The sequence below is a fragment of the Poecilia formosa genome, unplaced genomic scaffold (assembly GCF_000485575.1).
Source record: "Poecilia formosa unplaced genomic scaffold, Poecilia_formosa-5.1.2 Scaffold203, whole genome shotgun sequence".
Taxonomy (NCBI): Eukaryota; Metazoa; Chordata; class Actinopteri; order Cyprinodontiformes; family Poeciliidae; genus Poecilia; species Poecilia formosa.
This window is the reverse complement of record NW_006800142.1, coordinates 488,326-503,477: the sequence shown is the minus strand read 5'-3', so window position 1 is coordinate 503,477 and position 15,152 is coordinate 488,326. Positions and strand designations below refer to the sequence as shown.

The 15,152-nt window shown below is 41.3% G+C and overlaps 1 protein-coding gene across 1 annotated transcript in view; it reads right to left on the bottom strand.

Moving 5' to 3' along the window:
- plekhh1 (pleckstrin homology domain containing, family H (with MyTH4 domain) member 1) overlaps positions 1 to 14,754 on the bottom strand; it is a 34,712-nt gene extending 19,958 nt beyond the window's left edge. Inside the window, exons 1-6 of the mRNA XM_007567047.2 lie at positions 14,345 to 14,754; positions 8,363 to 8,540; positions 2,887 to 2,949; positions 1,171 to 1,320; positions 992 to 1,075; positions 766 to 847 (exon numbers count right to left, since the gene is read on the bottom strand). Of these exons, the coding sequence (XP_007567109.1) occupies positions 766 to 847; positions 992 to 1,075; positions 1,171 to 1,320; positions 2,887 to 2,949; positions 8,363 to 8,506 (523 nt within the window). The 5' untranslated portion in view covers positions 8,507 to 8,540; positions 14,345 to 14,754. The remainder of the gene's footprint in view (positions 1 to 765; positions 848 to 991; positions 1,076 to 1,170; positions 1,321 to 2,886; positions 2,950 to 8,362; positions 8,541 to 14,344) is intronic.
- Positions 14,755 to 15,152: the final 398 nt, after the last annotated feature.

Sequence of the window (15,152 nt, the reverse complement as noted above, 5' to 3'; positions counted from 1 at the left end):
GCCAGGAAAGTGAGCAAGGACACCAAAACCCAGAATAGAACCCTTTATTCCTGAGGACTTTAAAATGCAACAAAATAGCCGTAATCAGTTTGAGGCGCAACGACTGTGCCAGAAATTTGCACTTGCAACTCAAGCGGATCAGAGGCGGACTTCTGTTTTATTTCTGCACAAGCTGATAAGAAAGTGCTAAAATGTTTCAAATAACATACATATTTCATTTTATTATAATGGTTACAAAGCTTTTTTTATTTTTATTTTTTTTTGAATGTGGAACATTTTTGACCCAAATTTGTGCCCGTAGGGAGGCTGAGAAGTAACAATCTTTATATGAGATGACAAGAAGGGGAGTGCAAACCATTTCAGATATTTTAGAACTGAAGAATCAGCAAAAAAAAAGACGATGTGCGAGCATCACTCATGATGAATAACAGGAGGAAGATTTAACTTGTTATCAAAGTAAAGTTTATCCAGTAGGCTGATTCATGATGTCTTATTCGGGCATGCTTCTACACTTTTTTTTTTTTTTTTAGCAAGACAAAGCCGGGGTGAATTCTGCAGCAGCGCTTCCGTGATTCTATAATAAAAATTTACACATTTCCTGACCCATTTTCCTGGTGCAAGTTTAAAATTGGCACACAAAACATGTGATTCTTAACTGCGATCCAAGATGTCTTCTCCAATAGACACAGTGACGCTAATTGGAGAATGAAGAGAAACTTAATTTTCACGCGACAGAGCATTCCAGCTCGTTTTGTGAGAACTCACACTGTAGCTTGTCCTGCAGCAGCACAATCTGCTCCGTCTGCTTCATGTTTGCGAGTTTCAGCTGCTGGTTCTCCAGCTCCATCTGCAGAAGAGCACAAGTAAGCAGGGTTTGCACCATAAAAGGTAAGGCAAAGTACTCGGTTCTATCCGTGTTCGCCGGCTACTGTGTACTTAACCAGCCGTCTCTGTTTGTTTAGTGGATTCATCTGAACATGCCCGATCTTACCTCTCTGAGCTTAAACGTGACCCAGTCTTTAATCTTGGCAGCCTTCTCTTCGATAATTTTTGCCTCCTGGGCTCTGACTAACATCTGTAACGCAGAAAATAGGATTTGCGGGCTTCGACTTACACTTCAGGCACATAAATAGACGTTTCCCGTCTTTATCTGAAGCTTCGGCCCCGTACCTGTTGTTCCAGCTGGACCTCTAATCTCTTGATTACAGCATCCTTCTCCTGGAGCTGATTGGTCAGGTCCTGATACTTTTTGTAAAGCGAGTTCTCCGAGTCGCCGGTTTGCACGTTTGCAGACTTCAGCTTCTCTTCCATGACCTGGATCTGAAATGCAAAATTGAATGTGCATTTAAACAATGTCAGCTCAAATCAATGCGATCCTCTTCAGTTTTCGCCGACTGCTGACGAGGCAATGATTAAAAAAAAAAAAAACGAGCATGCCATTTGCCAGCTATGCTCAGAAAAACCTTTTAAAGCCCTGAGGTAGTTTTTGGGGTTGAAAAGACACGGTGTCCTTAAATTACTACCTACAGAAAACACCTGGAGCAGGCAGAAATGATGGAAAATTCACGATTAAAGCCGACAGCATGAGAGCAGAGGAAGCGTAAAAAGAAAAAAAGAATGACAAACGCTTTATTATTTGTGGTAAGGCAAGCTAGGATAGTTCATAATTAGGTTGAAATGTGAGGTAGCCCTCAAGTTTTACACTGGATTCATTCTGTGAATTTCAGCAGTATATGGGTACTCTCTTTGATTTGTTTTAACATACTCCCAGCTCTGCCCTTCTGTGTTTAGCTGCGTCTCTTTCCTGCATAAAGACACTGAAGGAGCTACTGTTGCCACAAGTGGACGTACTCTTTGCTTTTCTTTCCCAAATAAAACATGGCTGGTTCAGTGTGTTTGGGTTTGTTTGTGTCTTTTTTTTTCCTGGACAATGCCACTGACACAGTTGTTGCTGATATAACATTTCTTTCTAAGTCAAATCACTTCTGTGTTCAGAAGTGTCTTGACCTTTGTGTGCTCCAAAAAAAAAAAAAATTCCCGAATGCGTTTTTAACCGTGTCTCTTTTCCAGAGGAATCTACTTAGTTAGCAACTGTCAGTATTAGCTTTGTGACTCTCTTTGTTTCCAATAAAAAAAAAAAAAAAACATCCCTCTGTTTGGCTGTGTTTTATCAGATGACAGACCTATAAAAAAAGTCACGTGTATTAAGGTAGGTTCTTAATGCATAAACTTGTGAAAACTGTATGAACCATTATAGAATTTGAAATGAGGAAGAGGCAAAAGAAAAAACAAACATATTTTCTCAACTGGTTTTTTACTTTGTTCTCAACAAATCTAAACTACTTCATAGATTACATTGATGCGCTGAAACAAACTGACAATGTTGAATTATTTTTTTTTTTGTAATTTTAAACACCTAAAATGGTTGCTGCTTTGTAATCAGGTAATGTGGTAACACATTATTTGACGGCGTGTGCATAAGACTGACATGAATGAATGTCATAATTGTGACATAACACCTGTTTATCAATTATGACTCTTCATAAATAATTACAACTGTTGTCCTGGAGTTTCATTCAGTAAATAATGCCACTTTTAATGCAAAGGTGCCAAAAAAAGTTGCATGAAAAGTCCATTACAGTGTAAACTTTGCATTATTCAGTAAACAATGACACTTTTAATGCAAAATTCCATTAAGACTTGCATTAAAAGTGTCATTACTTACCAAATGACACTTCATGACAACAGTCATAAGCATTCATAAAGACTCCTTCATGTTCATAACAGGCGTTACGTCGTGTTTATGGACAGTGTCGTGTCATAAATACATAATATTCATATTCATTTGATTTCTATGATCAAAATAAATCACATTTTAGCCATTACCTGTTTTTCAGCTTTCTCAGCCCTCTGATCGGCTTCTGACACCCTGTGCTCCAGCTCCTGCATCTGTAATGCAGAGAAAAATGTTAAAACATATTTCAACACATCAACTGTTTCTGTCGGAGGGAAGAAGTCGGTACTAAGCGCGGTGAAACGCCAAGTGTAGCTTCTTCAATAAGAAAATGACTTACAACACCAAAACAGAAACTAGCATAAGAACATAAGCTGACTTCATGTTTAAAAAATGGATGCAGGCTATAATGTTGACAAAAAGACAGACTAATGGCTGGAAACGTTCTGCAATCTAAGAAACACCTGGTGGAACATCTAGCAACTTAGCTAATTAGTTGAAATGGCAACAGGCCAGAAACCCACTGACTCATCTTTGGGACCTCGGGCAGCACTGCATTAAAACCAGACACGAGTCTCAGCATTCGCTCAAGAACGCCTAACAATGCAAGCTTGAGATAAAAACCCTCCTCATCGCCAGTTTTTATGTGGAGAACAATATCTCTCCCACTATAAATGTAGATAACAGCAGTGTGGCTGCGCACGCGCCGTCATCACGACAGTTCACACATCTGCAAGCACCTCGTCGCACACTCCCTAGAAAGCCTGGACGGCCTTTTTCTTTTTTCTCGTGAGTTCAATGACCCAGTTTAAAGGAGAACAAACACGTTAGTGGATTCTTTCTGGTTGAGAGAAACGTGTGAATTCCCCCTAGACGCTGTGTTTTCTCCATCCATCCTGTTTACTCCTCATTGCCTCCATAAAGGCCAGCATGTAAACACTTCTCTTCAGCCAGATTAAAGTCCGACAAACAGCCGGAGGATCGGGGGTGAAGACCGAGAATGACTCCTCTGGCTAAGGTCAGCAGGGGCGAAAGGCTTCGTCGACAGAGAGAAGCAAACTGAAATCATCTCGCATTTGAAAGCTAAAGACCTTCAGAAAAAGCAAATACAAGAGGTGAATTTAAGGCCCCTCTAAGGTTCCAACGTTGGAAGGAAGATGGAAGAACTTCATATCAGAAAAGAACAAGAAATAAAAATGGAGGCAACATCCTGCTAGACGCTGGATAACGGATGCTGGGCTAACCAATGAGAGCAATTACATGTAAGCTACGGCAATTCAAACATCTTGAAGACACATTACAGTTAATTAACTACCCTAAAATGTACTTTATCTCTCAAAATTAGTAAAATGCATGCGTTTATTTTTTGCCTTGGGGCGTAACTAATCTCCACATACGACCTCGTTACACCGGCCTTTTCCGTCTCCACTTGTGTGATACGACATTGTCTAATTCTGTGGTAATTCAGCCACACGTGACGAAACCAGAGAGCAACATGACAGAGGACATATGTAACCAAACCAACATATGGGACAGTTACACATGGTCTTTATGTTGCACGACGCAAGAGGGTTGTAAACGGTGGTCACTGTTGTGCGCAAACAAGCTCGTTCATAAGTGGGGATAACATTTTTGGCAAACTTTGAAACTTTATTATACTGTAAATATAGCAGAGAGAGAAGGCTTGTAAATGGCCTGAGACCAGGAATTGAATTTCTTTCATTTATATTAGAAGGTATTTTGACCACAGATTCATGTATTTTTTGTTTTATTATTATTAATTTGAATTTTACGATCTAAATATAAGAGCTATCACTGCTCGTGTAAAAATGGTGATGGTTCACAATTCCTTTGAAGGTTTTTCCAAGTTAGAAGATATAAATATACAAAGATGCCACAGCTGTTTAAGCTTTCGGTTAGGAATGAATCCAGAGTCATACGCGCATCTAAGGGATCCGACCACTTCCTAAAACATTTAGACATCCTACGAAACGCCTACAAAGACAACAGTTTAGTTTTTTTTTAACAAGTGTATAAAAAAGGACAAGATAAATGAGAGTTCTTACACACTGCAGTAAACCTTGTGACTTTTCAGCACAATCCATTCCTGACCGACACTAATTGTCAAGCAGCACTGTGAAGATCAAACCATGTGAGGCTAAGTGATTAATGTAACTTGTCCTAAATTGAATTAGAAATGGTCAGCTGGCGCAGGTTAGGCTCGCTACTGCTGTGCTGCATCTGAGACGAGACTTCGGAGAAAGTTTTTCAAATCGTTTCCGGCTATGCCTTTGTTGATTTGTAGCAGAAATATTAGAGCAGAACATCTCGTACAGTAAACAGCAGCTGCTTCCATAATGTCCACTGCTCTCTTTGGTTGCTTACTCTCTGCAAGTGTTTGCTTGTAAATTAGTTTCTCTCAGTGGTTAAACAACCATAGAATACCGTGCATCATTTTTGACCCATCTGCTTCCTCTGCAGATACGACCATATGTACTGTGACAACCCTCTTCTTTGTGAAGTTGTTATTGAGAGAAGAAAACTCAAAAGGTAGGGTTTTTTTCTTTTTTTTTTGCGATAGTGAATTCTTTTAAAATGCCGTCACTGGAACATCAAAAGCCTTCAGAAACTGTCACATTTTGGTATTTTCATCCCCCCCCCCAAAAAAAACTATTTTCCTGTACAGACCTTTCTAATTAGGACTTGTTAAAATCCACAAGTTATACGGGGTTTCTTCCTCTCTTCCTTATTTCGTCTGACTCACTGGCCGCTGCTGGAGATAAGTCCTATGTCAAAGGCAAACTGCGTCAACTTTTTCCTTTTTCACTCATGTTTTTCCATTCCTAAGTGGGTCAATGCATAAAACACTCCTAACTTGGCAAGCGGCGAGATGAGGAGCATGAAGCGGTATTTCCAAACAGCAATAAGATGACAGCATAGTAGTCCCCCGTTCCACACTAATCCACACACACAGCGATGCGGGCCTTCACTGTAAACCTTCCATGTGATTGTGCTTCATTACGCATGTAAGTTATTGCAGGAAGGAGCAACAGAAATTCCTAAAAATTAGGTATCATCATGTAAGACAACAAAAAAAAAACTGTGGAATAATCAGGAAGAGAACTAAGGCATGAAGAGCAGTACGTTTGTGACCGTCTGAAATGACCACGTATAAAACGGAGCGCCTTGACGCCGAGCAAGAGAGTGTCATTTTCATTTAACAAACATTTAAATCTAAATCAGAGAGCTGCAAAAACACTAAATTAGAACCTGACACTTTTGCCTGTGGTGTTTCGTGAGTAAAGAAGAAGGTGGTGTTTTAGGTCAAATTGCTCTTAATTATAATTCAGCAAAATAAGAAAGTGTCCAGGCTGGGAAAACAAACGTCAAAGCATGGAGGGATAATAAAAATAATGCTTTTTATTATTTATTATTAATAAATAAGCATTTATTAATAAATGCTTAATAAATGTAAGCATTTATTACACTTCAATAAATGCCACTGACAGAATTTTACTGCCGGAGCCTCTTTCTTTAGGAATACTGGTTTTTTAATTGTTATGGAAACGTTCATTTGGACTCATCAATGTTGTATTTCATCTTTTTTTATTTTTTTTTAGTAATCCGTTTTCATTACTCATTGTAAAATGATTCCCCATCCTGGTCACGCCACAGTTCTGCTGTGAACCGCTCCCAATCAACTTCATCTGCACAAAACTAAGATGTAACCTTCTCCACGTTTCCCCATCGTGGGGGGAAACAATTTGCAATGTTAATCAGCTGACAGAGGTTGCCAGGTTAGGGGAAAACCCCTTTTCGGACCATGAGTGTACTCCTCCCTGAATATTTCAGCGATGAGATGTTTCGTACTCCACCGTTTTCACTTTTCAAATGGGCTTTTGTACAGCATAAGATCTGACAGGGGAGGTGGAAGGACACAGCATGGAGTCGTCTTCCTCTTATCGACCACACGGTTGTGTTTGGACTCTAAACATCCTGCCGGCAGACCAAATGTGACGCTCTGCTCTGCCATGGAGTTCGGCGAGGACACAGAGGGTGAGAACCACTACGACAAAGGCAATCTGAAGCCGTTGAGTTGGACGACACAAATACTTCCCCAAAGTCAAAACGGTGGAAAAGTGAGAGACGCGACTCATCCTTTGCGTCTTTTAACGGGCACCAATTTATATCCCGATGACTGCTTTCCAAAAAGGTCAGAGAATCGGTTTTGTCGGCAAAATTTTACAAGCATTTGGTCGGCTGCTGTTTCCACCAGCTAAAGAGGGGGAGGAATTACCAGAACGCATGAGCTTCAACATTCCTTTCAGCTGAAAGTTTAACCTACTCTTGATGACACACCATGACTGGACCAAGTGTTTACCAAAAGCGATGGGTAATCTCGTGTATTTACGCACACAAATAAACAGTCATCAGCACCTGGAGTTCAAACCCATCCACGTGCTCTAATTGTTTCCTCATGCACGTAAATATGTAAATACACCATCGTACCGCCCTCTAGTCGTCGCAGACTATAAACAGAGCTTTTCCACAACAAAAGTCCGCCGATGAGAAGCAGATGCGTGAAAAGTATTCGCACATTATGCAGAAATTCTGTACTGGGAATTTCTTTGAACGTGAGGAAAACTGGTGGACACTAAAAAAATATGTATATTTTTTTTAGTTTCCAATTTGTCTGTGTTGAAGGTTCCCTTGGAAATTTAGCTCATTTTATGCTTTGCAAGTTTAAACTACTTCAGTAATTATTTAACAACTTCACTCTGATAGAGGAAGATGGAAATTATTAACACACATCACACATGCAAAGTACACAAATTTATATATATTATATATATATATTACTAGTATTGGTTATATCATGCCAAGGTTTTCTTAAAAACACTGTGATAACTTTGAGGCCACATCGGCCACACCTCATGTAAAAATCAACCACGCTAGCTGTGGTAACTGTGCTAACCATGCTAAATGCTAATTTCAGATGTTAAAACATCTCTCCGTCTTTGCCGTCTGTTTATCTGCGGCGTCACAGAAAACGTTCTCTCTTTCACATTGCCTTATAAAAATTATGGTTCACAACAGAAAAGTGATATAGCCGCAGCAAATCCAATGGGACGTTGATAGTTTGAATAAAACAAAATTACAAAAGTTATTCTAATGTGCCTTAAGGAGAAAATGAAATCTGATCTTTTTTTGGTTGTTTTTGCACAGATTAATCTGGATCTTAATCTAGAGGATTTTGTAGCTTTGGATTTTCAGTGATGCACCTCTCCAGCCTGTATGTGAGAAAAATATAGTTTTATCTTCTTGTAATATGTTATTGTTCAGATACATTATTAACTTGTGTAGAAAGGAGAAACAAAGTTATTTATAGTTACTAAAGAACAAACAGAATCAACCATTATACAAAATCAGTGATTGGATGTTGGCTGTTAAATCTCAGATTTTTTTTTTTTGTCATAAAGTCTCTTCGTTTCATCTCTGAATTGAATCAGTAGCTAAGGCCACATTCCCATATTTCTGTCCAGATTCCAAAAATGATGGCGCCCTGCTGAGTTGTGTTTTGGAAGAGACCAATCCAATTGCGTGTGCCGCCTTTTCTCACCGTCTCACCTTTTCTGCCAGCAGCTCTCGGATTTTCCCTGCCTGCAGGCGGAACCTCAGCAGCTGCATCTCCAGAGCGACGCAGCGTTTCTGCCAGTCCACGCTGGCCGCTCCTACGGCTCCGGCTCCGCTGCTCTCCAGCACGTCAGCCATGGCGAGGATTCAGGCCTCCGCCTTTGGACTCGGGCTGGAATGAAAAGGGGGGAGAGAAAAATAAATAAATAAATAAATAAATAAAAAGCTTTTGTTAGACCAGCCCATGAAGAATAGCTGCAAAGCACTAATTTAGTTCTGAACACGAGGCACAGCTAGTTCCGAGACGGTATTTCTGTGTTCAGTCCAGCTCCTGTTTTCATTTACACCACAAGATGATGAAAAAAAAAGAGATTAAACATCTAAAGGAGCTTGTTGCTGACCACATTTCCCATGATTCACGGAGGAAGCGTGAGCAAAAAGCAACCCCTAATGATGAGTCAGGAGTGAAACGACTTAAATGAAAGCTTCCTCTACCTCTCTGTGTCAGAGACACGTGTAGCTGAAATGAAACATGCACACGCATACATGCTGGTTGCACAGAAACAGATTGTCGCGGCCTGCATCCCCTCTCTCTTTCTTTTCCTCCATCTTTTCTCTACATGCCCACACACACTGAACAAAACCTCAGCGGGGAGGCACTGAGTGAGGGGAGCTGGAGTTCCCAGGCCTGCCTGCCCACCACAAAGCAGGTCAGAGCTCTGCTTTTTAGCCCAATTACCTACTAACCCAATCCCCCTGCCCCCTCCCCAGCCACCCACCCGCAACTCCCAGTCCATGCAATCCCTTCTTAATTACAAGGAAGGAGCGAAACAGGATCCTGCGCTGCACAATAGTGCCTTTCTGCATGACAGTCCCATCACAGCTAGAGGCTGGAGCCGTCAGCTTGCCTCTGCAGAGAAAAGAGGAAAGAATGTGCGACAATGAATGGGCAGGGAGCCAAAAGCAGAAAAACCGGTGCATTCAAGTTATTTTTTTTTTTTTTACCAAATCCTGACTTGGCTTGTTGACCAGTTTGCATCGTCATTCGCAAAATAATAAAAGCCCTACTGTGTGATCTTTAAGTAGGGTGAAGATGTCGAAAGGTGCAGCTGTCAAAAAGATGTGAAGAAAAATAAGTGAGGACGTCCTAGCTTGAGAGAAAAAAAGAAAAAAGAAATCAACACACAGCCAGACTGCGTCAGTAAGAGAGCAGACGTTCAAAGTCCAGCAGCTATAAGTGCACCACGTCGCTCCCCTACAATTAGCGTGCTCATAAATGCAGACGCAGCGGGCAAATTACAGAAGTCATGCCTGTGGAGGTTTCACCAGGCGACCGCTGTGCCCAGGCCGGACAAGTCAAGGTCCAACTACCAGCATTTCTCCCTCTCTCCGGGACAAACTTAGAGGTCTGTACTCTGAGCAAAGTCGAGTGGAAGAGGTGGAAAGGAGGGAGGGGGGAGGAAAGCCAGCCAGAAACCCTTTTTTTGGTCAAACCGTGAGGAGAGCAGCGTCAGAGCAGAAACAAATGTAAACAAGCCATTTGCGCTGCCATGCTAGCTCTCTCTCTCAAGCAGATCCTTTTGTTACTTCAACAAAGGGTAAAGCTATAAAGCACAAAAAAAAAACAACAAAAAAATCACTGAAGTAGCAGAAGATTGTTGACACGCTGCAGGCAAAAAAACTTAAAAACGTATTTCATTTGAATTTCATATTTTCTCACGACATACAATTCTTTTTTCTTTTTTGGACAAACATCTGAAAAGTGTCGATGTGCATGTGTATTCAGCCCCGTCTGAGTCAGCACTTTGCAGAACAAAGTTTCACTGCAAATAAAGCGACCAGTCTTTGGGATGTCCGTCTCTACCAGCTTTCAACAATCTAGAGAATGGGGTCAGACTTTGGCTGCACAAGCTGGATTTACAGTGAGATTAAAATACACATATGTGGGGTATTACCTGCGTGTGTCATATGAAAGAAGACGGGCAAAACTGGATTTTATGCGTGGGCATCGGTGTAAAAGGAGCTGCATTCAAATGCACGCCTCACCTTTTTTTTTTTATTTCTAAGGCTGTTTTCATACCGGATAGTGCGGGAGACTTGGTTTGGTCAAGGTTCAAAATTGCAACATTTGTTACATTTTCAGCTGGTGTGGTTTGCTTTCACACTGCACTATGTAAAATTATCCAAAGCATTTAAAAAAATAAAATAAAAAAAAATGTTTCCCCTTCCCACCTGTGGCGGCGCTGCACCAACAACCACCGAAAGAAACTATACAAAAACATCTGAAGAAGACATGAGCGCATGTTTCTTCACAAACGCAGATGGCGTAGCCTCAGACTTTAGGATTGTAGTATTTATCTTTTGCTTTTGGCAAAAGTCCACAAGTCATTTTTCTTGCTAGCACTAAACTCTCGTGTTTGTTTTGGTTGTATTTATCCAGAATGCTCTGCGCTGTGGTCCGCTTCCTGCTTTCGGAGCGGTCACATATGCATTCGAGCCGCACCACAGTTCACCTCAACCGAACCGAGACCAGGGATTTCAGGCAGACCAGGGTTTGCTTTTTTTTTGGTTCGAATCAGAATTCGATTCCTCAAAGAAACTAGATTTTCTAGACAAACGAACTACAGTTCGGTTAAAGCAGACTAAACGAGGGTGGTGTGAACGCACCCTAAATCAAGCGTACATAATTTTGGATAATGTAAAAAGATTTGTGTGTCGGTATCCCCCCAGGTTAACTCTCAAAAGGTTGTCAGTTTGATATTATGACTTGTCTGTACCGAAAACATTCGATTCTGTATATCTTCATGTTTGAGCCCTCCCCCCCCCAAAAAAAAAGAGAGAAGATGATGGTTTGAACTGTTGAGTCTCTCTCCAACTCAACGACCTTGGGAGCTGCTCCGCTTTAAACTGCTTGCAGGATCTTGCAGACAGTCCCAGCCAGAGCAAACACTGGGAAAAGTGGGCCCAGTATTTAGAAATGCCACCACAGTAATCCCGACAGGATGCTTTCAATGACTGCTATAACAGTCTGCTGCTTTCCACTGACATGTTATTCCTCCGAGAGTGATAGCGTATCCATCCAGGACGCAGATGGTTATAGAATCATTTCTATGGGATCGTTTGTGATGTTTTTTTCTCTGGCATGACCAGCCAGATGAAAGAGAAATGCGGCACACGTACAAGTCCGAACTGTAGTAAGCAAGTTCTTCCATTTTTCTTTATTTGAATCATCAGATTTTCAAGCACACGCACTACGCAGTAGAGAGTCGTAACTCTTCTCTTTGGAGCACAGATACACACACACACACACACACACACACACAAGGAGACATAGAGAAACAGATTGGAAACAGACACGTGTGCATAGGCACTCACACAGACAGAGGCATACACTGCTGAGCATGCAGCTGCGGTGATGTAAGTGATTAGGTGGTTCAGTGATATCATTCCCAGCAGACATTTTCAATCGCCGCCGCTGCCTTCTCTTCTGTCGGGGTCCGAATTGGCACCTCCTGGAGTTTTTTTGGAAAATGAGAATGACTCCCGTCAAGGCGGAGCGTTGAGCGCAGATCTGGGTCAGTCGCTGCAGGTTTGTGTCAGCGTGGCAGATCCCCGTGTGTGTGTGTGTGTGTGTGTGTGTGTGTACGTTATGGGTGACGCAGACAAATGATCCGAGTACGAGGGCTTTAGACGTTGCCCCTCGGTCCTAACATCGTTGTGGTTCTTACCAGTCGACTGAGCTAGTCTTACATTTTTTGTTTAAATTTGTTGCATTTTACAGCTGTAGCACGTGCGCGCTCACATGTACGGCACAAAAATAGTTCCAATCCCGAGTCATTGTTTCCCAACCTTTTGAACCCCCTACCCCAACATGTGCAAAACAGCTTCAAGTGAAAAAAGATTAAAATGAAAGTAAAACTGAACAAAGAGCACAATAAATGTCAGTCCCAGAGGTCAGCCTGCCTCACAGCACACCCTGCATCACCTCTTTTCTTTTCCCTCCTTGCACTCCTTTCCTCTCCTCCTGCAGCGCCTTTCCCACCCTCCTCTCTTCCCTCCTCCAAGCCACTGCCAGGCGAGCAAACCTGCAGCTCTCTCTCTCTCAGACTAGTTCAGGTTAATGACAGACCTCAACAAAAAAAAACTGACCACACTCATTATCAGTCTCTGACTTAAACACAGGGTCCTGACATTCCTCTGCTCTGAGGTGTAAACATCTACCTCTGCAAGCTCTCCTGCCCCTCTGTGCTCAGGTCGTGGCTTTCTGTCCAACCCTGCATGGAGGCAGGACTAATTTTTCTGCAGGAAAAAAAAATGGGGTAACAAATGTAAACAAATAATAATAAAAAAGCAATAGGTTAATGGAGTATGGATGTGTATTTTTTAAATGCCCTGAAGAGTAAAAAAAAAAAAAGACTGCAAATGATTAATGTTAATAATCAAGTCAATAGAGGTTTTTGAAACATTCCACTGCGGATACAGAGAATCTACTGAAAGGATGCAAATGAAGAGGAAAACCACGAAAAAAAAAATGAAATGAGCGTCATTAAAACAACTTTAATCATTCCAATGCTGAATACTCACTCATTTAAGAATTAAAATTTAGAATTGTACAGGTTTTAAGTACACATCACGTGAGATGCATCTAACTGGGAAATGTTTAGAAGCAGTAGAACGTGTTTTAGTCTCGTCTGAAGTAGGAGTGACTAATCCCTGTCAATTCTGCCTGCAGGCCTTCATCACATCTTCTTCAACATGTAAGAATTATGATCTCATCCAGAAAATCTACTGCCTCAAAAACATGTATACATGATTCATGCTTAATCTCCCGTTAAGCCAACCAGCCCACTAAGTGGAGGTGATGCACCTTTACGCTGATTTAACCAAATGGCAACAAAAAGACACAGTAGACGATGACGAGTACGTTTCTGGTGTGTTCTTCTTAAACTCGGAAGTCTGGTTTTCCCAGGTTTATAAAAGGAAACACGGAAATGAGCCCCCGACGGTCAGAACCCTGACATGCCTCCCACACGTATAGGATAGTGAAAGTTTCAATTATTAACCAATTCTTAGAAGTTCTGATGGAAAGTACCATAGTAAACCAATGACATGCATAACACTGTGTACCTCTACTTGCAAACATGTCTTTTTTTAATGGTCTGAATAAACAGAATGGAGAGAAGTACAGTTTTAGTTGCTTATATGATCACCTTGTATTTTCAGTACCTAAACAACCAAAAAGTCCAACTGGCTTTCCAACTTTTACCTACAAACACACAAAGTCACAATTTCCAACGCAAATCAATGCACCAAGACGCCTTGTGTGATGTCACATGGACTGCGTGTTTCTTTATAGGAACTAGATTTTTTTTGTTGATTAAATAATGACTTACTTTAAAAAACAGACAAATACATGACCTGACCATTACATGTAGTTCTATAAGTGGAAAACTAAATGTAAAGCTTGCTTGATTAATTCTACCGGAAGGTCTAGATTTAGCTTTAAACCCTAAAACTGTTTATAACATATCTTCTGAATCGGTCTGCAAATGTTCTAAAAAGTCTCAATTTTATGCCAGTTCTGCTCCCTATTTTACTCCACAAGCTAGCTGAAGCTTTAATTATCTTTATAGGTACTCCGAAAGGCACAATGTGATCAAATTCTCCACGAAAACGGCCACCGGCAACAGGTGTGCGCACTGCTATAGCTCCATTATATGGTTGCAGCAGCAGCAACCATAAACTGTCGGTCAGCAAGAAAAAAAAAAAAAGAAAGAAAAAAGTTCAGCCAGACATCTCATACACAGCTGTGCTGGCGTTATTTTTGTTTGTTTGTTTGTTTGTCCAGAAGAGCCTCCCGAGGCGAAGTTAACAGTATCCCTCCGGCTGTCTGCTAACAGGAGGGAGGATAGTGACAGTCGGGGAGCTCACGCGCTGTAGTTTTGACAACAGAACCGCTCGCGGCGGCCGCTTTACCTTGTGACTTTGTTGTCTGTCTCCTCTTCTCTCGGGTCTCTTCCTCGGCGATTCGTCGCAGTTCGGCTCATAACCTGCCCTCCGCTCTGCCGTCTTCCCCTCCTCTCCACTCATTCATCTCATTTATTCGAGTTTTCATTTGAGCTCTGCGGCCGGTCAGTGCCGCCACTGCTGCCGCTGCCCTTCGCTTGCTTTTGAACTCTCCGGTGAAACTCACTCATAGCTCCATTCAACAGACTCATCCCATTTTCCTTTAAAGGGCCGAAAGCAGGATCAAATTTCTCCAAGAGTCAGGCCCCCTCTTGTGTGCGCAGGAGTTGCTCAGGATATTGCATAGGGCCGCCTTGGATTTTAAAGAGTTTGTTGAGGTGAAGATTAGATTTTTAAATACTGGTCTACTATCTGTAACTACTCTAAAGTTTTTTGAAAAGAAAAGAAAAGAAAAATACTTAATAACTTAGAACATTGATTTTTATGACTGACTAACCTTGCAGAGTAGCTGCGTTTCTTTTAACCACAGCGTTGCGTAAATTGAAATTAATAAAAATAAATTAGCTTAATGGAAACACGCCATTTAAAAAAAAAACGTGAAAAAATAGTATCGAAAGATACCTATTCGCAGAACTGCAACGGAAACACTTTTTTTTCATCTCACGAGTCACGTGATCAGCAACCGGATGTTACTTCCGGCGAAAACCAGGAAAAAGATGACAGGAAGTAGTCTTTGTTGTGATTTGTTTTGTTTGTTTTTTCTTTCTCACAGCACAGCATAGTTCATAAAACGTTGTGCGCGTAGGTCGAACTTAAT